This window comes from Manacus candei, unplaced genomic scaffold, assembly GCF_025592945.1.
Source record: "Manacus candei isolate 608988 ecotype Guabito, Panama unplaced genomic scaffold, ASM2559294v1 h1tg000082l, whole genome shotgun sequence".
Taxonomy (NCBI): Eukaryota; Metazoa; Chordata; class Aves; order Passeriformes; family Pipridae; genus Manacus; species Manacus candei.
Genome location: NW_026138130.1, coordinates 423,861 through 449,050, shown reverse-complemented (window position 1 = coordinate 449,050; position 25,190 = coordinate 423,861). Strand labels below are relative to the sequence as shown.

The 25,190-nt window shown below is 48.3% G+C and overlaps 1 protein-coding gene across 5 annotated transcripts in view; it reads left to right on the top strand.

The window, feature by feature from the left end:
- Window positions 1-6,490: 6,490 nt before the first annotated feature.
- The window catches only part of FLNB (filamin B), a 71,964-nt gene continuing 53,264 nt past the window's right edge, over window positions 6,491-25,190 (top strand). For 2 of the 5 annotated variants that reach the window (XM_051811584.1, XM_051811583.1), the window contains exon 1: window positions 6,494-6,945. In XM_051811584.1, coding sequence (XP_051667544.1) covers window positions 6,597-6,945 — 349 coding nt within the window. In that variant the 5' untranslated portion in view covers window positions 6,494-6,596. Of the gene's footprint in view, window positions 6,946-25,190 lie in introns of all 5 variants that reach the window. The other 3 variants (XM_051811587.1, XM_051811585.1, XM_051811586.1) reach the window with 3 other exon arrangements.

The following is a 25,190-nucleotide window of genomic DNA, read 5'->3' as shown; positions in this document are numbered from 1 at the left end:
GCGTGTTTTCACTCACCCTGTGCCCTGGCATTCTCATCCGCGCGGCTGCCGCATCCCGGGGCGTGTGCCAGGAGAACCGAACGACCTCCCCCTTTGGCTGCACATAGGTCAACAATTTTGTTTATGTCACACAGAAGAGTTTTGGTTTGTTTAAAAAAATATAGGCTGTTGCCCTGGAAAGCGTTCCTTCCTACGCTACCTCCAGCTGTCCCAAGGAGGAGCTTGGCCGCTCCTCTGCAGTCAAACACAACTATTCATCTCCATCTCAGGTTAAAACAGCTCCTGAAGAGTAATTGGGGAACACTTGGAATTCTGTGCAGTTGATGAGCTCTGGCAGATGTGAGATGTTTAATTCTGATCTTATACTGCCACTCCTACGAATTCCAACACGCAGAGTAAAAGCACAAGGAAAGAAATTCAAATCCTGAGAAAAATGGGTGTATCATCTTAGGAAGAGAGCTCTTGTTACTCTGAATGCAAACACAAGCAGTAGGTAAGGTTGGAAGTAAGCACAGAAATGTTTAATGAGGCCTGTGCCTGTGGTATCTGCTAGGGGCAGGAAGCTGTGATTAGCTGCACACTGGAGCATTGTGTGGGTTTGTATAGGATCTGACTTCCCAGGTCATGAAATCAGATCCTGAGTTATTTTAAAAATGAGCTGCTATTTCAAATTATTTTTCAACCTCGTGTTTGATATGTCAAGTCACATTTATTTGGGTAAGCTATGTTTCGCTCGGACACCCACAGAGCGGCCATCGCCGCATTCCTGGTGCTCAGTGGGGGTTCTGGCTGAGAGCAGGCACTGCCTTGGGGATGTTTGCACTGCCAGGCATCGTCCTCAGGTACAAACACAACTTCTTTTGGATTTCGGAAAGATACATACTTATCCATGGCTGTGAGTATATGTTTTTTTCATTTAAAACCACCTTCACAAATTAGAAATTAAACACCCTGCAGCAGTTTATCAATCGGAAAAATAGATGAACCAAGAAAAATAGATGAACTTCACAGCATTTTCATGAGAACAAGCAGCAAGGGTATTTTGGACAAATAAATGAGGTGAATTCCTGCATGAGACACTCCCAGGGAATGCCCTGTCCTTGCTCTTCAAGTATGTGCTAAACAGATTTCAGTTTGGTTGTCTCCTCTGATTTCAGGATAGCAAAAAGCATAAGCAGCCTTGCTCTTGGGCTGTTTACAGCCTATGTCAAAAGCAGAGCTTTAAATTCCATTTGCAAGTCTCCCTGAAACCCAAAGCAAGAGCAGCACTGTAAGTTCTGGCAAAGCACTGTTTGCCAGATGGATGGCTGCTTTTGGCACCAGTTTCAGCTTCTGGATACATATATAATGCAGCAAGACATATATAAACACATATATAATGCAGCAAGAACTCTGCACAGAAGAAAAATCCTACTCTTTCAGACACAGAGAGATGAAAAAATGCCCCAGACACAACTGCTACTACAAGCAACTGTTGCCTAAATAGACTTTCAAAAGATTAATTTCAATACAAAATCTAGAACAAGTCATATTTTTCAGCACATTTCTAAAGATTTCTCTGCCTAAAGACATCCCTCTGTCTGATTTGGACCAAACTTTTGCTGCATACCCTCATACTGCTGTCTTCCCTGGGTAACAGAGGTAGGAGGAAAAAGAAGATGGAAAAACTCAGAACAAGTTGTATCAAATGCCCCAGCCAGTATTTGTATAATGCAGAGCTTCTTTGCCTTCCATATAGCTGAATAAGGAAAATGCAATCCATGACGCAACCCATGGGATTCATGCTTTGACTTGAATGGCTTGTCTCGGTTTTGCTTCGCTTGGTAGAGATCATGGTAACGAAAGGAGAGGCTTAATGACTGCTTCATCAATCGGGAAGAAACACCTCTATTGTCTTTCAGAAGCCAGTAAATAGCGTAACGGGTGAAGAAAATGCGCGGAGTGTTTGGAAACCTCTGACGCGGCGGGCTGGGTGCTGCTCTGGGGACCCGGCTGTGGTGCTGAGCCAGGAGCGGTGCTGCCAGCTGTGCGGCACTGCCATTTATGGTCACTTAGTCATGAAATCCCATCGCGTTACAGTGCCTGCGGCTCCTGAAAAAGCAAACCTTTAACTACTGTGAGCCTCAGCTGCTCTGTCTTTAGCGTTACTGGCTGGGTGCTGGGTTAGCGGATGAGCTGCCCCGCAGGCTGTGAGGATTAGCATCTGCACACTGGTTCGAATGTGCTACAATTTATTTTATGGCATTTGCTGTGCATGGCTTTTGTTTTAATGCACAATGCTGTCCTGTGTTTGGATAAGGCTATTATGTGCCAAAAAATTATAAATATTTAAAATCTCCTGATAAATTTCTAAAGCTACCCAGGTGCTATAGCACATGGCCCAGTTATCCTTTTTCCAAGCCAGTGCCCTGACAATTCCCAAGTTTTGTCAACCCCAGGGTATGAACCCTCACTGTGCTGCAGTTTTGACAGAAACCTTTGGAAAGGATGGAGGCATCTTGCTGGTTTTTCACCACACATTTCTGCTGAGACATGATGCATCTTCCAAGCCATTTGTATGAGGTTACTTGTAGTGTGGGGGAAAAAAATCATTGCTCCTCGTGTATTAGCAGCTCCACTGAAATCTCTAAAAGATAACCTTTCTAGTTGCACAGATCCTCAGAGAGGTGATAACTGAACCACGATCTGCCAATGGCAGAGAAAAGCCCTTCCATCTGTGAAGACTCAGCCTGAATGCTCAGCCATGGCTGATTCTGCTCTGAGAAAACTGTGCAGATTGGGTTGATATTAATTCTGATTCTTGTCCTCTTACAATCAAAGCGAGCTGTTGCTGAACAATGCGTCAAGCAGAGAGCATGTACAACGTCCCAAATGGCCGGGATCTTTCATATATGGCCCATGACTTGGAAGAATCCAAGAACAAATCATCACATGAGACTGTGACAAGTTAATTACCCTGAAGCAGTCCCGACTTCATTAGTCACCCCATCTGCGCTGCCTGTCCCCTGATGTCAGCGGGGGCCTGCTCCCCACACCCTTCTGCTTTTGCAAGCCAGGCTTCAACAGACCTTTCCTCAGTGAAACAGCCGGAGTCAGGGCTGCCATTTCCCTCTGCTATTAGGATGCTCCAAAAAACTAATGGCAAATGTCCACTGTGGAGTCCCATGCTACAGTTCCAGGGCCCTGGACGATATGATAAACAATCTGTGCTGAGATTAAATTTTCATTAAGGATTATCACAGATCCCAGTAAGAGCAGCAGCAGACCTGTAAAGGCCAACCAACCTTTATTTACCTTTACAGTTTAAGCTATGCTCCTAATTTTTTTTATTCCTGCCAACAAAGCAACTCCCTGTAAATTCAGGGAGCCTAATGCCATATTCTGGTTTGAGAAACATTCTGCAGTGTCTTTTTGCTAAAATGCAATAAGTAATTGCCCTTGCAATTCATGCCATTTGTCAAGGCATATATTCTGAGCATTTCCATGATAAAATTGTGAGTGTGTGCTGCTGAATTAAACAGGGTCTTTTTAAACCCAGCCTTGCAGTGAATGACCATAGAGGAAGAATATTTTTAAAACAGTGGAAAAAATTCATTGCTGTGTTTTTGCAAGTGCTTAAGCAGAACCAAAAAAGCAATGACTGTTCTTCCTTCCTTATATCTGCATCTAATGAACAAAGGAAGAGTGGGATGGAAAGATCCTTGTCATAGAAGACAAATCAAATGAAAAAAGTATCCACCCCAGACTGTAGTGTTGAAATCTCCCTCCCTTTCTGCCTATATACATACATCCACACAAACATCTACTCATATAAATATACACATAAGGTATTTCTGCAAGGCATACATTAGTTCATTTGTAATAATATACAGTACCAAGACGTTATTCCAGCAAGTACAGATTCATGGCTTAGCTTGTTTTTACTTCTCTGCCTCCTGATGAAACTTGAAACACAGGTTCACTTGTGCTAAAGTGTCTTCCAACTTCATTTCAAAGGAAATGCAGCTTTTCAGGTTGAATGTGACCCCAAGAAGAATTCGATCACAGAGCAGTACAGGCAGACTCTCTCACTGGTGGGTGAGGACAAGGCATTGATGCCCAGCACAGCAGTTGCTGCCACCACTGGATATCACACTTGGGGCCTGGCAGGTCCCAGACAGGGCACCTCTCTTGATCTCAGACAGCCAGGCAGGTGATGGGGTGCACACAGGGGCTGCCTCTCTCTGCTGCCTGTCAACCAGAAACATTGATCAGACTATAGCTGTGAGGGTCATCTGTGACTGGAAAGGAAGGAAGGAAACAAGATATGTTCCTCAGAGCAGAAATTATTCTGCTTTTTTTCATTCTATTCCCATAAAGCAGTCTTTGTTTCCCAATAATCCTGAAAGCAATCAGGATGCAAAAGGCTGAATTCTGTTCAAAAGCCCTGTGATGTGCAGGGAAGGGCAGATGTGACATGGGCTGCTGCGACGTGGGCTGCTGCATCCAGACCACCAGTATCCCACCGACCTCACGCTGTCCCGAGCAGCAACAGTCCTGACTGTGCCACTGCCCTTCTCCCAAGGCTGGCAGGGTGAGCTGGGCTTGCATGTCTGTGCCAGAACTTTGCTGAGCACTTCACATCTGGTTTTGTGCCTTAGTGCTTCTGATGGGATGGATGGATGGATGGAGTGGTGCAAACTCACTCAAAGAAACTGCCATCCCTATATGTGCACAGCATGTTGTTGCACAATACATAGGATGAAAATTTTCTTTGCTGAATCTATGGAAAAAATTTATTGAAAATTTTAACTAAATATTTAAGCTAAAAATAGAGGTCCTGATACTAATTCTGCCTTTTCCCTGTTTAATGTTTACTCACTTCTTTTCTTACAGAAAAAAAAATGTCTGAAGCTTCCAATTTCAGTGTGGCATGGGCACAAAATGATATTAAAGAGAGTGTGCATTACTAGGTGTGGGAGTGGAAAGGAACGGAAATTAAAATGCTATAAGCAATCAGCTAATCCGGATGTGGAACGGTTGCTAAGGAGTCCCAACCCAGGCCAAAGTCAATAAGCAATTAGCACCTATTAAAGATGAAGTATAGGATGATGGGAGAAAAACCCTTGAGAAAAGACTCAGCTCCATGTTTCCAGGCTGCTTTCCCCTGGGCTGGACCAGCCTGTGCTGACAGCAGTGTCACACTTTAGGGGATGCATTAGAATAAAACCCTTGAAAGAAAATAATTAGAAATCTCTATTCCAATTTTAGCTGAGAGTGGCTATAGTAATATAATTAAATTAGACTTTATTGACTGTGTCTTAATGAATTTGTTTTCTCTGACAGAATCCTGCACTTTTCAGTGTGGCAGCCTTGATGTAAATAGATACACACGTCGCTTGAATTCGTGGAGCAGCTCCTGGTAGCAAAGCCAAGACTGTAAGTGTGTGCAAGATCGGACCCCAAGGAGAGGGTGAGCGGGTGGGCACAAGCTTCCCTCGGGGCAGGGACACGGAGGGACACCTCACCACAGCTTTCACTGACCCAGTAAATGTCATGAGATGTCCCGGCGGCCTGCACAAACCCAGCATGTAGCAACGGCAGCTGGAGTAGTTCTGTTGACTCTGCTGTCGTTAAATGAGTCAGAGGCAGTCACAGTCTTGTAGGTCAGCAGGGAGTGGCGCGCCAGGAAATCAGTCACAAAAGTGGGGGAGAACCCCCAAGAATTCAAGCCTTAATTGACTGCTTTTAGAAGTTTTTATTTTCTTCAAATGGCCCATAGAATCGTGTGTGTCGGCACAGCGGTTGCTCTTCTTTCGCAGAACCGCATCTCGTGCGAGCACCCTCGGCCTCCCCTCACCCGGACTGTGCAGAATGGAATCCCCCCAGCCCAGAGCCCGGGATCTGCCGACCCCGGCGCTGGGTCACCCACCCACGGCTGCCTCTACCCCCGGCCGTCACCCGGCCGGCGGGCTGACCTGCCCGAGAGAGGCTGTGGTGGGGGTGCGCGGGTGGGTCGGGGGCTGCGCTCCTGTTCCCACTGCGGGGCTTTGGTTGTGCCTGTGGGGCGAGGGGGCTGTACCCCGGCCGGGCACTAGCGCCAGGCCAGCTGCGCTCCCGCCCGTGCCCCGGTGCCAGGGGGTCGCGCTCCCGCCCGTGCCGCGGTGCCGGCCGTGCAACGGTGCCCCGGGGCCGCGCCCCGACCCCGCCCGGCGCCTGGCCAGGTGAGGGTCGGCGCAGCGGGGGCCCTGTTCCGCCAAAGGCTCTTCCAACCCAGCCCAACCCAGCCCACAGCCCAGCCCTGCCCGGTGCGGCGGGGCGCGGGAGGCTGATGCGGCCGAGGGCGTGCCGCTCCCGGCGGATAAAGCCGGGCGGCGGCGCGGGGCCGCGCAGAGCCGGGGAGCGGCGGTGCAGCGCGGAGCGGGCGGGCCGGGGCAGCGGGGGCGGCGGCAGCGGCAGCAGGAGGAGCGGTCGCAGCATCCAGCAGCGGGGCGGCCGCGGAGCGCCGCACTCCCTCACTCCTTCACTCCCTTCCCTCCCTCCCCGCAGGCGGGCGGGCGCGGCCGGGCGGGGCGCGGGCGGAGCGCAGCGGGCCAGGAGGCGGAGCGGGGCCGGCCATGAGCACGCAGGCGCGGGGCCAGGGCGGGCGCAGAGCGGCCGATCCCGACGGCGAGATGCCGGCCACCGAGAAGGACCTGGCGGAGGACGCGCCGTGGAAGCGGATCCAGCAGAACACCTTCACCCGCTGGTGCAACGAGCACCTGCGCTGCGTCAACAAGCGCATCGGGAACCTGCAGCATGACCTGAGCGACGGGCTGCGGCTGATCGCGCTGCTGGAGGTGCTCAGCCAGAAGCGCATGTACCGCAAGTACCACCAGCGGCCCACCTTCCGCCAGATGCAGCTGGAGAACGTCTCGGTGGCCCTCGAGTTCCTGGAGCGGGAGAGCATCAAGCTGGTCTCCATCGGTGAGTGCCTCTCCGGCGGGCGGCTTTCGTTGTTTTCTCATTTTATTGTGGTTTTTTTCCTGCGCCGGACCTTTGCCTGGGGAGCCGTGACGGGCTCAGGGTGGTGGGGGCTCGGAAGCTGAGGGGTTGCTGCAGCTTCTGTCCTTAAAGAGCTGTGTTTGCCGTGAGGCTGCCCCACAGCCCGACTGTCGGGGCTGGCAGTGCTGTGTGTGCCGTGGGACTGCACAGCCCGGCTGCCGGAGCTGGCAATGCGCTCCTGTGCTCATCAGCGTCTCTCTTGGTCACTACTTCATAGGTGAGGCTTTGCTTTCTGGTCTTTCCTGAAGAAAGCCAGTGCTAGAGCACGTTCTTTCCTTGTGTATCCCGTTTCCCCAGGCACTGACCCCTCCAGCAGCCCGGCAGGAGGTGGGACTGGGGCGATGCCTGCCTTAGCCGGGCGTACCTGGGCTCTGGCAGAGTGCTGGAGCCAGACTCTCACAGCTGTGCGGAGATAGCTGCTGCCGTAGGTAGTATAGGAGAGTGAGGAGACTTTTCTTACTCACCGCAGCCCAGTAGATGATGCCAGTGTTCAGATTAGCATTGATGCTTGCCTAAGCGCAGTTGCAGCTTTTGAACAGGATTGCACTTTCTCCTCAATCTTTCTGCTGCGGTAGGTTAGGGTAGGAAATGTACAAGGAACCCTGCTGACCCTAGGCAGTGGGTGCTCTGAGGTACCGCCACCCTGGCTGGCATGAGATTTGCCCGTCCGTGCCATACTGGTAGATAACTGGTGGCTTGTACAGGAAATGAAAGCTGCTGGCATGCACGTCAGATTTCAGATCCCTCAGGAATGCATGCGGTGACCGTTTTGGGAATAGCTCAGGTGTGGCCACAACGTAGTCTGCAAAGCAGTAATTTGAATGCCTGAGAGATCTCTGGGAAGGAATGTGACTGTCTTTTCTAGCTCTTTGCCAGATAATTCTAACTACTACCTCCTGATGACTCTGGCCTCGATGAATTGCACAGCTGAATTTCAGTGAGTGCAGCTCTCCTCAGTTGTCTAAAACTCTTGGCCAAGGTGAAAGCTGTTTCCCTTCAAAGGATTCAGCAACAATAACAAGAAAATAGAAACTTCTGCAGTTTGGAGGAGACTTACCCCCCTCTGGAAACCCGTGGCTAGGTGGAGTAGCTGGGTACTCTACTAATGTGTAAAAGCAGCTTTGGACAAGTAGAAGTGAGTACTGTTTGTGTCCCGAGTGGCTGATTATCCTCCCAGGGCAGAACAGTGAACGTACTTGCAGCTGGGAATGGAGTTGGTGCTAATTATTTACTTAGAGATGAATTCCCTTCTCACACCATGGGGTTCGAGTTGCAGCTGCTGACTCCTGGGCTGAGCTTTTGCTAACATCGGATCTCACCTTTCTGTGGCAGCTGCTGGACTGGCTTCTTACAGCCACAACACAAACACCAGGCCAGCGCTCCTTTCTTATTATATTGTTTACTCTAGAAGAATGTTGCTGCTCCAACTGCCTTCCTATTTGTCTGTGGGACTTCCCGACGGCTGCGGTTTTGAGAGATCAAGGTTACTCCAGCCAGGTCTGGCTTCCAGTGACTTCCTTTCTAGAAACACTGCTGCAGCAGCACAGCTCCCTTACAGGATTAGGCTGCACTGCAGGGTGGCTGTAATCATTTAAGACACATCTAATTGTTTTGCAGCTTACTTGCATTGTGTTGGCTATTAAAAAAACCCCAAAAAACCTAAAAACCTAAACAAACCCTGAGAAAACTTGAAACTTTGGCAGAATGGAATGACTATGACTAGTAGCACCTTTGCCATGTCCCAGCCTCTGCATGAAGGGATATACAGCCTATCCATGCTCTGCTACCCGTGCTGGAGCCAGGAGGTAGCACAGGAGCTCTACTGTGCAGTCCGTCCTGGATAAACTGAGCCAGTCCTGAAAAAACATCCTGAATGTCCTTTCCAAAATGATATTCCAAGTGAGCCTTGCAGTGGTCCGTTGGGTTGAAGGGCTGAAGCTCTCAGCATCTTTCCTGCAGGCACAACATCTGCTGGGATCACTACCTGTTCCTGCTGTGATTCTCCCTGCAGGTTCTGAAGAACTTGGGACTTTCTTTTTGTTTCTATTGTTTAGTCTCTTTTGTATTGCTGAACAAAACCAGGACCATTGCAGGTCCTGGAGCTAAAGTGAAAAAAAGAAACCAGTAAAGGCTTTAGGTGGAGAACTTTTATGACCATGTTGGTGTTTAGGGCCAGCTCTGGGCCAAATCAACAGGGAAAACCTGACAGCTGCGCCTGCTGGATTTCTGGCATTAATAATGCCATCAGACCTCTGCTAAGTGGATGCAGTGCCTGTTCCAGTTATTATTTAACTTCCAGGAACATTTTGGAACCCATGTATTATGGCTCAGCTACCACTGCTATACTACAACCACACTAAACCTTTTCAGTAGCAAGCTTTTGGCGTTCAGTGTTTGTCCATTTAAAATAAGTCTGCTTATACACAGAGAACTGGGTTTAATTTACAGTGTTTGACCACAACCCTTTCTGGATGCACATTAGCAGCCCAACCTCTCCTGCTCTTGTTACCCCTTGTTTAGTGTCTGCTTAGAGTCTTTTGGTAGTTTCAGGAACCTTTTTTTCTAGGCATGAAGTTCCTTCAGTGCAAGTTTGAGTGCATGTGTGACCTACTGTAAAAAAGGCCATGAAGGACATGGGTGCTTTGTGCCATCCAGCGAGGATGGGACTGAACACTCTGAAAGAATTGCTCCTGGGGGGCAGGTGACTTCATGGAACCTTCTGCTCCACATGAGGTGGCTGCTGTGCTGCTGAAGTGCTAACAAATGTTAAGTCTAGCTTTTTTCCTTGTCTGCTAGACTGAGATAATTGCAGATTCCTGGGTGCTGAGTGGCATGTGGCATGACAGGCACTGAGAGTAGGATGCCAGGAATGTGGAGCACAAGGGCTTTGCTCTTGGCTGAAGGGGCTGATCGACTCTACAGATTGCTTAGCAGAGAAGGGAGGGGGGTGAAGCTTATTTGGCACTGAGCTTGTCCCTAGAAATCCTGATAACTGGCAGTAGGAGTCAACTGATTTAGCTTAGAAACAGAGGAGTTGGGTGTCTGAAGCCTAGCAAGAGGTTTTGGGCTGTGACCTGCCAAGTTACCCACAAGCTTGCAGCCAGCACATCCTAGGAGTGTACTCTGATGCTGCTCAGTGCCTGTTGACAGTGTTCTCTTGGCTACTGCTCGCCCAGCAGCCTCGTGTCACTGGCATAGGTGGGATGGATGCCAAGCTGGCTTGTTCGATAAAACTGCAGTCTTGGACTGCCAGAATCAGACTCATCAAACTGAAAAATGTGGTTTCTCTGCTAGATTACACATTCACCAGGTAAGTGAGCTGATCTGGCTTGCCTTGCAACAGCAGGATGTCAAGTGGTGATGCAAGTAAGTGGATGGGCAGTGGCAGGTCTGCTGCCTTGGCACTAGGAGCTGGTACTGGCCTTGGCTACAGCTGTGTGGTTTGTTTTCAGGTTTGTCTTTGTGGTGGTCCTGAGTGCCACGGCAGTGCCTGCAGGGAGTTGAGCTATGCCAGGAAGGCGATGGATGAGGAGACGATGGGGTTATAATCGTGGTCTGTTGGTACTTGCCTCCTGGATACTTTGGTGGTCTTGGCATGTCTCAGCTGCAGGAGTATTTCTGGAAGGGCTGTCTCTGACCAAGCCTAACCTGTGTGCGGGGCGGGGTTTTGGTTAATGACCAAGTACTTGATGCACTCACTGTGGTCTATAGTGCAGACCTCCAGCATGCACTAGAGGTGAAAGTATCTTGACCTGTGAGTCTGAGTACCTTATGGAAATCTCATTTTAGGAAAATGATTGAAAACCAACTTTCTTTCCTAGATTGTTGATACACTAAAGGATGATAAAACAAACTTTACATTTCTAGAGGAAAACTAGTGTCTCCTAAAACTTGGTGAATGTGTTGTCCTGTAACATCTAGAGCTAGGTCCTTGAAAACTGAAAAAAAAAAAAAAGGTGTTTTCAGCCTGTGTACATTTAGGAGCCCTTCTGTCTCACTCCATGTTCTATTAACACATCATAAGGAGGTAGTCAAAATACACTTGCATTTTGTCTGCCACTTATCTGTGACTTCCCTGGAGGCTGTTTTCTGGAAAATATCCAGTGTATCTTGGAAGCAGATTTGTGCTTCTTGGAAATGTGACACTTAATCCTTCCCCTTGAAAATAATTTTTGATGAGAGTCAAAAATTTTGACAAGACTGGCAGTGGACATCACTGCTGGAGACTGGAGAGGGCTTCAGCTTCAGAGGGTGCTTGGTCTCCTCAGGACCTTCTGTTTCAGCTAGACTGCTGGTCTAATGAAAAAATGCCTTTGGCTGAAGTATTAGTTCCAAGTTACAGGAAACTTTAAGGTAGCTTACACAGACTGTTCTTGCATTCTTTTACATATGAGCGGAAACTTGTAAAGTGATCAAACTTCAGTAAAATTACTTGGGACCAGTTAGACTAATGTGCTAAACAGCTTTTTATTTAAGGCACTGAAAGCTATGCCAGCTATTCAAGAAGGACTGAAGTCTTAACTGCTCCATATTCTAATGCCATGTCCTGTATTGACTTACATGGGGATGTTTAAATCTAAATGGGTTACGATAACTCTTTTCTAGCCTGCAACTGGAATCTAAGAAGGTGGTTAGCCCTGTGTGTGGCCGTGCTGCTATGTTGCCAGTATTGTTCTGTGTCTGCTTCAAGCAATGGGAAGTAAAACAATGGTCTCTGAATCCCCCAGGCTGCAGAGGAATTCTGTTTTCTCTCTGCCCCTCAGAAATAGACTTTGATGTGCAGCTAGTTTGGGCCCTGAACAAGGGTTTGCCGAGTTTAGACCACTAATGCATACAAGCTCACCAGAGTGAGAGTGTGTTGCAGGTAATGCTGGTGTGAACAAACCTCTGCTGTGCTGTGACACCAGGTCCCAGCTGCCAGCATCAGCTGGATCTGTGTTCCTTTACTGCCTGGCATGATACTCAGCTCATGAATGTGGCACCTGGCCTGTAAGTCATTGCAGTAAAAGAGATGCAGAGCTCAGTGACCTGGGGTTTGGCTCTATTAGGGCTTGGTACAGTGTACCCGAGGAGCCTGTCACAGTAGCTCTTGCTTACAGAGTATTAAGCCTGACTCTGGCTGTTGGTGAGGCAGCCAGGCTTTCTGTAGAGAAACTTGTAGGTGCCTGTGGGTGGAAGTATGTGAGGATTGGTAGCTGCAGTCTGCTTGGATGTGGCAAGAAAAACAGAATCAGATATCAGACCAAATGTGTCTCTTATGGAGGAAGGAAATGCTGTGTAGCTGAATGTTAACTGTTAGGGGAAGAATCCAAACAAAATATATGTAGAAAAGGCTAGGCTAGGGGAAGACACTGCCCACCCTTATAAGGAGATCTGAGCAGTCTGCTACAGCCTTCAAGGTATGGCGCTGCTTTGTTTTGTTGCAGGTTGAATTAATGCAAATAGTGGTAGCGTTTGGGGAAATAAGCGTAGCAGTTTTCATGAAAATACTGTGAAACTTGTGCTATCTGCTTCTGTATCTGTTCTTGATTGCTGTAGATGTATGTGTGTGTGGTAGAGATGGATACTCACCCACCCTCTTGAAACCACCCACCGAGTGGGGTGAGTGGAGCTACCCTTGCTTTTCCTAGGAACTTGACCTCAGGTTCAGAGTTGTCAGCTGAGATTCGAGGTTCTGTGCAATGGGCTAAGCGAGCTCTGCCTGTTGATTTGGATTAATGCAATGAAGCTCTAATGAGGTTTTTCCCCCAGGCCTTGCTTCTGGGGACTTGGTGCTGATTTTTTTCCCCACAAGGCAAAAGTTTTTGTAGCTTGCAATCTACCTGTTTGTGTTCCTCCTGAGGAGGAACCAGTGCTCTGTAATCTAATAGGGAGGACTTTCTTCAAGGTCATCATTAGGAGATAAATCCTAGTCCTGTACTCAAAAGCTTTGCAGTAATTGTATGTTGTATCTTAACCAGATGGTTCTCTGGACTCTGATGTGGTCGCTAATCTGTTAGTTTGGCTTTCTGTCCCTCCTGCAACTAACAGGTGTCTACATAGTATCTGGTACATCATAGTGAGGATTGTATCTGCTGTGGTGAGCTTCAGCTAACGGATTGCAATTCCTTGTGTAAGCACCATTCTGCTGTAAGCAGTTAAGTCTAACATCTGTAGTGAGATGTATGCAATGTCTAGTTCCTACTGTGGTGGTACATGGCAACGGTAATACAACCACTGCAAGAATAAACCGGATTTTTTGTGTTAGTGAGAACAAGCTAGGCCACTTCAAACAGCAGCCAAACAAAGCTTTGCTCAAGTTCCTGGGGAAGCAAGGGTTGCCTGACACATCCTCCCTTGTGCTGAGTAACCCAGCAGACACTGCCCTGGGCTGCCTGAGGGTGGGCAGAGGGTGGAGCAGCTGAATCCTGTGTCCCCTGGTGTGATGGGTTGGGGTTGCTTGGACCTCCTGCTGATACTGCCCTTGAAAGAAGCCATGTCTCTTTAAACTGTCTGAAAAGAGTGGCCACACATACAGCTGCACTGTCTGGTTGCTAGTGAGATGCTTCCCCTGAGTCAGAGGTGATGATCCTCCTTCCTTACAACCCGTAGAAGTAGACAACTAATCTAATGGGAAGGAATCAGTAAATACAGAAGGCAGTCTCTAACTTTATAAAACATAAATTCAGCAGTTACCTTCAGAGTTAATTTCTCTGGGTCACTGAAATATAGCAAGTTTTACTGATCAGGCTGGTAAGTTGGTAGTGGCAGAGCTTTGGTCATCCAGGCTGGGGCCTTTCTTGCAAAGGGACAAGCTGTTTTCATCTAGCAGCAGCAGCAGGTTGCATGAACTCTCCTGCCAATGTTACCCAGTAACAGCACAAAAATCACTGTGGGCTGCAATGACATCATGGGCTGTGGCTCCTTCTCCCTTGCTTCAGGCCATGCCATAAATCATGACGCATTTATTTGTCAGTGCATTGAATTACTGCAGCATGAGCTGGCCAGGCTGCGTGGCAGCACAGCTCCCAAACGATGGGTCCTCTGGGGGTGAGGTGGGCACAGGCTGCCATGCTGACACCCAGGCTGCCTGCTGAGAGGGACAAATTGGGCAAGGGCTGTCTCAGCAGCACGTCCCAGTGTCGCCCACGCTCATTGCTGCGGGTGGTGCTGGCATGGTGTGGGTGCTGTGCTGAGCAGCCAGGCAGAGGCTATCAACTGCCCTCTGCTCTCCCCATGCTGCCAGGGTGGCTCTTGCTGCCTTCTGCTTGCCTGGGTGGGGTGCAGGCACTTGTGACACTGACCACATCCCTCTGCACGGCCACTCTGCTGCAGAGCAGCAGCTGAAAGCAGTGGAGCCACCCTTCCTGCTAGCCCATGGCCAGTGTGCTTCCATCCGCTTTTTGTGCTGAAATCTGGGGTTTCAGCTCTCTGTGCTGAAACCTGTGCAATGAGCTCTGAGCTGAGCTGTTAAAAGCTGCTCTGAAATGCCAACTCCTCTGCTTTGCATGGGTGCTGTGAGCACATCTGGACCTGGGGGCTGCCTGAGCCTGACCTGGGAGTAGGATGCTGGTGGCTGCTCCTCCATGGCTTGCAGCCTATGGCAATTTCGGGCTACCCTGTATGCTTGTGGCTGCCTACTGTTTTTGATTAGTCTGTGGTTGCTCTTGGGAGGCGACAATGTATGTGTCTGTATTTCTCAGCCTATATGAAAGGGCACTCTCGTGGTTGGTGGGCCCAAAATCAGCTGTAGGTGGCAACTGGTGAGCTGTGTTGTGTACACAGCTTTGAAAGTCTGCTCTGGAACCCTGCAGTAGAAGGCAGGGCATACAGAGCTGTGCTGAGCAAACACTCATGATATGTGCATCTGAAGGTTATTCAAACACAGAAGAGGAAATACTGTTCCCCTTGGCTAGATAGTAACATGCTCTATCTATGCTTCCTTTAATTGGTGTAATTAACTGTTTTGCATTCCCTTTTCTCACAACAACCTTGCAGTAGTAGGTGCAGCAGTTTTAGTGGACTTTCCATAGGCAAATACTGGCAAGCCAGGTCTTGGTTTAGGTCTCAGTGCTAAAACTCTGACAGATACATCTTGAGGTGAACTTTACCTTTTTGCAGATCCTCCCCTTGTTATAAGGTGAGTGATAGGAGCAGACTACCCTGGTCTTGAACTGCAGAAGTGAAGAGCCTGAGCTGAGGGGTGTGTGCAGGATCCTGCAATTGTCTTTGCATTTTTCTTGCTGGGAACTGGCAGTATAACAAATACACCTTGTATCTGTCATAGTGCGAGACACAAATCTTGGATTAATCTGTCTGCTCTTGATCCTTGCTACAGAACAGGAAACGCTGGCTTGCTAAACAAAATTGGTGTCTAACTGTCGTTTTGATGGTGCAAGATACCAAGTGTTACCTCACCATCACAATTAGACAGTGAATTTCTGCAGGGTTTCCTTTTCTCTGCAAGACTGTAAGTAATTCTGCTTGTCAGTCTCCCAAATAATCTGAAGCCCAGACACCTGTGAGCCTGCTCCAGCACCTGGGTGCTCCTGCAAAGCTACTGTTTGCTGGTGTCACTCCAGTTGCGGTGGTGCTCTGAGCAGTTGTCGCTTGCTCAGACATGGCTTGTTATCAAATTCCCTTGCGGGGGAAGAATTGGTGTCTGAGCAAACTTAACATACAGGCTGTGGGAAGACTGGGGATGCTAATCGTGTTGTTTCAGCTTTGTTCCGGCTGTTGATTAACAGTGTGGCTGCATGCAAATATCCGATAGCTCATGTAACCGCTGGAGCAAGATCAATGGTCTAATTAAAAGTCAAATAGAAACAGCTTTAGTAGTCTCTGGGGATTATTTCTTTCGGTAACTCTTTTAGGCATGTGGTAAAAATGCTGTGAAGAAGTAGAAACACTAGGCTGGTGACTGCCAGGAAAATTCGTGGGGATACTTGAAAGGGCAGTGACTTCCAGTGCCCCAGCCCAGGCTCAGCAGCGCTGGACGCTGCGGCTGTCATACGTCAGGACATGTAGGCTTTTAAACTGGGACCACGGGATTCTCTATAGTCATGCCATCTTAATGCTCTCAATGCTTTGTGATCATGTAGCCCTGTGCTATCCTTGTGCTGGCTGAAGTGAGTTTGTTGCTCTTAACAGAGGATGCAGCATATATGCTGGACAACTGAGCAGCTACATCAAACATGGGTGGCCAAAGGGAGGAAGGTGACTTGTGACCACCCAGTGCAGCTGCTGTTGGAGAAGACCCTGGCTGGCAAAGCTTGGCCGCATGTTGATAAACCAGCTCCTATAATAATAGTACTTCCCTGGCATCACCTGAGTGCTGAGCAAGAGTGAGGATTGCCAGCTCCATCAAGTCACCAAAGACCAAGTGAGATGTCCACTTGAGAGGCCACGAAGTCAGGCTACCCAGGAGTGCCTGCAGATCCCCGTGGCCCTGAGCTGCGGTGTACCCCGGGGCTCCCCAGGGCCATGCAGAAGCAGGCACTCCCAGGTAGCCACTTATATTTTGTGCATCCAAAAAAGTTAGAAGAGCTTGAGGTAGTCTTCCAGTGGTTCAGGCTCTCCCCAAAACCATGAGTGAAGAAGCCCTGATTGCATTCAGCTCACAGCCACTGTACAGCGGGGCGGCTCAGCACTGCCCTTGGTGCTGTCACACCAGATGATCCGTGGCTGCTCAGCCAGCATTGCTGAGCATGCTAATGACTTGCAGACATCTGCAGTTATAGGGATAGGAGCATGTGGAATCCTGGACAAGGGTATTGCAATGCCCTTGTCCCAGAGAATTAACTGCATTGCTGTCAGGATCCTCACCTGAGTATATCCCTATGTCCTGATTTCTGGAAGGAAACAGTTTGGAGCTGCTCTGTGAGGGTCATCTCATGGAGGTGGTTTGCTGTGCTGTGAAAGCAGCATGAGCAGCAGACTTCAGTGAGGAGCTGCTAGTTCAGGCCCTGGAAACAGTGGAAATGTCTGGCGTGTCCTGGATGGAAAGCTCTGCTGAGCAACATTGGACTCAACTAGGGAAGCCCCCTGAAGTTAGTGGCATAAATCCCTACTTCAACAAATCCACTTCAAATTTTGCTGTGGTTTTGTAGCCTAGCTCGGAGTTCAATATTTAAGAATGAAGAAATACTTCTTCTGATATAGATAAATAAGAAAACTATGTCCCTTTGACAAGTTTTAATTGCAAAGAGAAAAAATGAACTGCTTCACACAAAGTGCTGCAGCTATTGGTTGAAAGCACTACCTAAGGTAGAGGAAGCTCAAATATTTTAATTAACCAGCTTTATTACTTAAACATGGGATTTAACAAGCTGCACAATATTTCTTACTCTACTTGTAAGAAAACTCAGGCTCCTGAAGCATTACCTGGACAGCAAGAATATTCAAGCTCAAATGTAGAGGCTGAAAGAAGCAGCCCAGTATTCGTCTAGGAGCAAGATAAACAGCTATGGGGCTCTTGTTCTGTCTGGGTATAGGTAATAGCATGCTACTAAACATTTTTTCACTGCAGAATGGAGGAATTGCTAACAAATGAGGTGGCCTAATGCTGTACCAAACCTGGTAGGCAACTGGAAGAGGTATGGGAGATCAGGCAGAGCAGCATAGCTTGTGATGTTGCTGCAACTATTCCAACTCTAGAAAAATTGCCCCTAGAGCGAGTGCTTTATTTTTGTATGCTGTGTTAAAAATGTGAAATACAATAGGCTTGCAAATGTGAACAATGTGAGACTGCAGATTAAAAATGAGATCTTGCAGCTGGTGAGGATTTGGGTAATTGCCTGCACCCTGCTTGGTCAGCATATGTGTGGTGGAGTGCTGTCCCTGAAGACTAGGGAGAGCTGCAAGCTTGTGAAGTTTGGAAAGACTCGTGTGAAGCCTTTAGTTGGAAGATTTGAAGTCCAGCCTCTGGAGAGGAAAGGTGGTATCCCTCCGAGTGCTGGCTGGTTTGGAAATGCTGTTAGCATCCAGAGCCTGTTACGGCTGAGCAGCTCCCAACAAAGTTGGATTAGGCTGATGGTGTCAAATGAGCGGAGCTGCTTCTGCCTCTTGCTAAGAGCAACCTGTGGGGGGGAGAGGGGGAGGATGGCCACTGAACAGAGCCCTTGCATGGCACAGGACCTACGGGGCAGGAGGGTAGCTCTGGGGGCTGGGGCCAGCCAGCCCATGGCAGCTGGGGTGAGACGAGGGGGTCTGCTGGACTACTCAGGGCGATGCAAAAGCCCCACATTGGAAGCAAAGCTTTGCTGTGCAGTGACTGAGTGGGAGGAGGGGGTACATGGTCTCATGAACTCACATTGCACAGCTGGGGCTAATGTGTGCTCAAGCTGTACCATTAATCCCATATGGTCCTCTTTAAGGTGCTTAGAGACCACCCGTGCAGACTGTGCCTCTGCAGATTCACCACCACTCTCCCGCTCATGAAAGCTCCTCTCAAAAGAGGTCTGTCTGATAGTGGCTGCCACCGTTGGATGAATTACCTGGGCCTCAAGCCAAGCGTCTATTCCTTATGTTAACGGCTTGTAGCTGAAACTGTATAAACACAGGGCTGTCGTGTGTGGGATGTTAAACACACAGGGCTGAAATCGCCACCGTGCAGGGGCCAGCCTTGTGTGATCTGCAGATGGAAGTGTGTTTACTGCTGGTTTGCATAAGTATACAAAAATGTGTTCAAACAACTTCACTGTTTCCCCAGAAAGAGGGGAAAGCTTCCTCCTTCAAGAAGCGACTGCACAATACTGAATATTTTTTTATTTAAGAATTTACATTCTAGGAAGAAAACGACCTTCCTTCTTTCACAGGGATGGTCATGGTTTTCTGTGGAGGAAAGAATAGGTGTCTGTGTGTGAAAACTCATGAAGGGTTAAATCTATCTGGCTTACACACGGAAACATTAAGACATTTTCATAGTGGTCAGAGAAAAGTAGCAGTGCTTTCCTGGCCCACGTGTGTGCTTGTAGTGACTGTGTCCTGAGCATCCTCACTTGATGTGTGGCTGCAGAAAGCAGCCTGGATGTGCAGATGTGTCACCCCCTCCTGATGGGCCCTCACGTGGCAATGCTGTGGCAGTGGCTGGAGCTGGGAGGCAGGATGATGGCTGGTGTTAGTGAGTGCAGGGCTGCTTCTGGTGCTGCGTGTTTGTGTTAGGAGGGTGTGCTATGTCTGAATGTCAAAATGAACTGGTGAAATGGTTCAGATGTTGGAGGGGTGTCTCCAAAGCGGCTGTTCCTATCTGCAGTGGGGGTATGGCGGCTTGTCATGGTTTAAACCCAGCCAGCAGCTCTGCCCCGTGCCGCCACTCACGCCCCTCTGGTAGGATGGGGGAGAGAATTGAAAGAGTAGAAGTGAGAAAACTCGTGGGTTGAGATGAAGACAGTTTAATAAGCAAAGCAAAACAAGGCATTCATTCACCACTTCCCATGGGCAGGCAGGTGTTCAGCCATTCCCAAGAAAGCCAGGCTCCATCACATGTAATGGTTACTGGGGAAGACAGGCAACATCACTCCAAACATCCGCCCCTTCCTTCTTCTGGCTTTGTGCTGAGTGTGACTCCATGTGGTATGGGATATCTCTGGTGTCAATGGGGGTCTGCTCTCCCTTCCCAACTTCTTGTGCACCCCCAGCCAACTTACTGTTGGGGTAAGAGGCAGAAAATGCCTTGACTCTGTGTAAGTGCTGCTCAGCAGTAACGAAAACATCCCTGTGTTATCAACACGGTTTTCAGCACAAATCCAAAACACATCCCCATACCAGCTACTGTGAAGAAAATTAACTCTATCCCAGCCAAACCCAGCACAGCAGGTTAGCATTTAATTACTTTTCCTGTTGCTTCTCAGGGAAGTGGTTGGACTGAGATAGCTGACCTGCTGATATGTTCTGGAATAACTGTCATTAAGCTGCAGAGGGCTTCAGAGCACCTGTAACGTTGTACCTGGGTTTATATGCTTCAGAACAAGCCTGCATAGAGCAGTGCTGTTAGGTGCTCAGAATCAGAGACTATCAAAACTGAGACAAACCACAAATCTTTTGCATAGCTAAAGTAGTTGGCAGGGTACTTTCTGATGTGTTACCAACCCCAGACCACAAAGTGTGCTCCAGTCCTGTGCTTTGGTGCTGCAGTGTGGAGATGGGTTGAGCTGTGCAGGGCTGCATGAATGGGGATTTCCTTTGAACAGCCCTGTGCACAGTGAATCACAGTCACTACCGCAATTCTGGTTTCAAATGGAAAAACTGAATCTTAGTGTCTGTTGTGGCCAAGGATTTCCCCAGACAGTAATCACTTCTGATAATTTCTAATGTGTTGGTTTTGGCTTCAGAAAGTCCATCCATTGCAGCTTTTGTGCCTGGTGTCTGTTGCACAGAAGATGTTAGACAGCCCTATCTGAATGGGCTCGTTTATCTGAGCAGGATTTTACATGCTGTTTCATATAACTATCTTGACCTACTCCCAGTGTGAGTAAACACACTGTTAGCAACACAGGGATCACTCTGCGTCTGGAAACCTCTGGATTATTCGTTGCTTCTTTGGTCTCACAGAGGCATCTTTTTTTTTTTTTTTTCCTCCAGCTGTATCTTTTGCAACTTTTTCATCTTCAGTGTACTCTGGTGGCTGAGGGTGGACCTTCCCTTTGTCCTCTGCACCAAAGCTTGGTAACCTTCCTTCAGTAAGGTGAGATACAGCAAAGCGCCAATGGCTTGTCACCTAATGCCTTTGCCAGCTCCTGGGAGGCCTTTGCAAGAACTAGACAGGTTTTTGACCTTGGTGAGACCTGAAATAACCTGTGAGATTTAGGATTACCTTAATCCTGCTGAGATGGTTACAGCACTCTCACACTTCAGAGACAATTCATTGCTTTGTTGTGTTATTTGTCGAATTCTGACTCTACAGTTGTTTTTATCAGTTCAGCCTTGCTGATGAAGAGTTGGCTTTCTAGTTATGTAAGCACATGATGTGTTATGAGGAGGTACTTTTTTGTTTGCATGCCTGAATGAAATAACAACCTTGAGTTGATCAGGCTCCTAGACAAGTATTTCGTGCGAGGCTTAGACAATTCTGCATTTGACTAAAATTTTAATGTCTTATTTAAAGTGAAACTCATTTCCTGTGAATTGGCCAGTGGTGTTGCCAACTAAAGTGTAGCTGCTCACTCTGATGGGAAGGTGAAGCCTTCCTGTGTCATGGCAGCAAATGTACTGACCCATAGGGAGCACAGACCTTGTGGAGGATCATTCCCCTTTCACTCCTGCCTCATGCCTAGAGGAGGGATGTGTAGTTTGTGTCGAATCACTTGGTTTCAAAAGCTGAGCCAAGTGTTTCTCAACAGAGTGTGTCAAAGGCAGGAGAATCCCCTTTCTTCCTCATCCCTCCATCATTTAACAGAAATCCACTCTCTGGCATGTTTGAGCCCCACTACAGGGACTTTCCTTCCTGACCCATTCCTGGATGATTAATTGGCACTTGAGTGCCTTGTGTTACCCTGTCCTCACTGCTTTCTGGAACTTCCCTTCTCCAGGCTCTGACCCTGGGGCAGTGTTGGGTGTGTTTCTGTGTGAGTGCTATCCTGTAGCCCTTCTTACAAACCCATCCCACTGTGCCAGATGCTGTCTGGGGCCTTTCCCAATCCACTTGTTGTCCAAGAGGTTGATGCGGTGGGTCTTGGCATGATGCCAACCATGCTGTCCTGGAGGATGGGGGTCTTCTGCATCACCCTGAGCCCCTGGGGAGCAGGAATGTCCCTTGTGGGCTCGGGCTCTCTTGGCACAGCAAAGCATGAAGGGGCTGCTGTCCTGCCACACAGCTGCCACTCATTCGTCACTGGAAATGTGGATCTTTGCCATCGAGGGGATTGAACATCAACTGCTGGTTCAGTGCTGGTGCAGGGCGCTTCCACCGCCCGCCCCCGGCGTAGGCAAGTGGGAGCCGCGGTGTCTCAGCCGCTCCTGGGGCCGGCAGCAGCACCGAGGGGCGTTGGGATGAGCTCAGCAGTGGGGAATGCGCTTTGCTGGGTGCAGGGACTGTGCTCACGGGGCCCATTGTCGGTGGTTTTGGCAATGATGCCATGGCCGGCGTCGTGCCGAGGCAGGCCCGGAGCGCGCTGTGCCGCCAGCCATGTGCTGGGCAGGAGCTGCAGGTGGGGCGTGGGGGTTCCTGGTGATGTGTCCTGCCCACGGCTGCCGGCGCTCGGCCGTGCTGGTTCACGAGCCCAGCCGGGTTTTGGGGTCAGTGTGGCGGTGGTGTGCTGGCAGGCTGCCCCGCCAAGCTGGCGAGGGGCTGGTTGGCTGTGGACAAAGCAGCTCTCATGGCAACTTGCTGCTGTACAAAGGCTGAACATTCAGGCTCCTTCTTCCCCCCGCCCCCCACCTTCCCCCAAATAAGAATCTCAAATAATTAGCACAGCATTCCTGTGTGCCAGCTTGGCTGGGTATCTGTGCTGCGGTCCTGCATCTGTGAGTGGGGACCTGCTTGGCAGGGAGCAGCTGAGTCTGAAATAGCCAGTGTGAATGGCAGTTTTTATTCTTCTCTGTTGCATCCTTGCTCACTGCTAATCCCATCCCAGCAGCAGCAAACAGGCAGTGCGGAGCCCTCCTGGTGCTCACAGGGGAGATGCTCCCCAGGACCACTCATGGCAAAGATTGGACATGCACTAACACCTGCCTGCAGCTCTTCCTGAATATCAGAGTAATGCATTTACCTTCTCATATTGTAACTTGGTATATGTCTCTTATGGCAGCAGAAACCTTAGGTGTGTTCAGATTGAAAGTATTAAGGAATTTGATCATCAGCCACCCGCAGTTTGACTTTTTTCCCCACCCACCCTAACAATTCCTAACTTTGAAATTCTTGACTTCTCTTTCCCACCTCCTTGGGTGATTTGAGTTTCTCTTGGAGAAGCTGGGTTGGTTTCTGCTGCTGTTACATTGCTGGCTTAAACTTACTTTGTGTTATGCCTTTCTCTTCTGGATGTGAGACATGAGTGGTCTCTGGGTTCCTGTTACGAAGTAGGGCAGAGCTATTTTAATCTGTGTTTCATTTCTGTGAGCTCCACTGTTTGATTATTTTTATTCTTTACTATATTAAAAGTCTGTATGATTTTTTTTTCTTGTGAAACCTACACTGAAAGGACTGGATTTGAACTTATTTTTTCAGTTTTCAGTTCCACCTCATGAGATCCTTTCCAGAGGCCCAACATGCACCAGTAGACAGTACAGGGTGATAGATGCAACAGTGGCCTGAAGTTCTCTGACATGTGGTTTCAAATCCAGTTAAAGTAAAAACTATTTTAGGAGTTTAAAAACCTCTGAATTGTGATGTTTAATGTTTCAAATCCTTAAATGTGTCTCACAAAGACATGTTACTTTTTTTTTTTTTTTTTTAAATAACCAGACACCCTGGTAAGCATAGAGGAAAATGGTTTCCATCTCCTTGTAAAAAAATAAAAACCCAAGTTTTTTTTCCATCCTTCTGTCTGTGCCCAGATCATCACTCTGTTACTGTTCTTACAGCCCTCCAGTGAAAAGTCATTCCTCCTCTGGAAAACCTACCTTGTAAAAAGCTTAGTGGGTCTCTAAGTGTACATGGTCTATCACTTAGGCTTCCTGAAGATACACTTCCTCAGGTGACAGAGTCCCTGAGGCTCCTCAGTGAAGCTGAGTGCTGGCTGTGCCCCAGCACAGGGCAGGAGCTGAGCTGGGAGCAGATGAGTCCAAGGGTATTCAGGTAATCACAGGTAAGCTGGATGCTGAGGACCAGCTCTCCTAGGGGTCATAGCACCAGCTGCACACGCTGCTGAGAAGCAGAGGTGCAATGGGGCTGGAGCATGTGGCTGTTAGAGGCTGGCAGGTCACAGCCAGGAACCCACAGAACCAGCCCGAGTTCCGCCAGCCCGGTGCCAGCTCTGGGCAGGAGGCACAGCTGTGCTTCTGGGGGGTGAGGGCTGCACGTGGCTGGGCAACAAGCGATGGCTGAGCCCTGGGGAGCTGAGAGGTGGACCTGGGCTTAAGGGTCACTGGAGGAAATGGTTGCAGTATGTTCTCAAAGCACAGAGGAACCCCTGTAATTGATTTAAAGACATATTATCCCTACAGAGGATGTCACTAATGTCTTTAGCAGGCACAGTAAGCCTGTGAACACATACTGTATGCTTCAGCAAAGAATTTCTTTAGGCAGCTTGCTCAACTCCCTCTCATCTGCTTACTTCTGTTTGGCATGCAGGAACCAGGCTTCTGAAGAGCTCTGTTCAATGTGGAGTTTTCTTTGTTCCAGAAGATTAAGCCCTAATGAGTCCTTAATTTTTCATTCCCCCAACTGCTATAGCTGTTTAACTATATGTATAACTATATGTAAAGTGAGAATAATTAAAGGTAGGGAAATGCTCAAGACTTAGACACCAAGGGTTAAAATTCTTGCAGTCTCTACATAAATGATCCGTAATTGAGATGAACTTTGTGTGCCATACAAAGTTCCTTCCATGTCTGAAAATAAGGATAAGGGCTGCTGGTAATACTGCTCCTTTGTTTTGTATTAAGGACCATGCATCTTGGGTTCTCCCCATAGAACAAAAATTAAAATAGGAAAGGCATAAAAATTGAAGAGGATGACCTCTTTTTAGAGAAGCTGGATGAAAAGATCAGTACTGGTTGTGATTTAACCTCCACATGTGAAAATCAACAGGAAAGCTTCTGAGATGACTTTGCTGAGACAGCGACCAGGCTGTGTTGACTGCAGCCTCAGCCAAGAAACTATTTAAATAATATAAAATTCACTACTCAAAAGTTGCTCTTTCAGTCTTTCATTTGTTTTGCAAGACTTCCACAGTCTGTGTGACTAGCTCGACTTAGTAAGGAAGCTGTCTGCTTCAGTAGCTTATCTTGTTTCCACTAATTGTCCAACAGAGAATGACTTGCAGCTCTGCTGTGGGGCAGAGTTTAAGGAACATTGCTGTAGTTTAGGTAGTGCTTAATCTGAACGCAGAGCAGACTTGCACATGAACAAAAAATACCAGTCACAAACTTGTTTGTAACACTGGTTTTGGTTTGGATTATTTTTTTTTTTTTTGAATTGTAGTATTATAGACCTAATGAAGGTCATATAATTCAAGAGCCGTGTGCTCCAGGTAGAGTTTAGGGATCTCTACTGAAGTAAACAAATGTGCAAGCCTCAAACCAATGCCAGG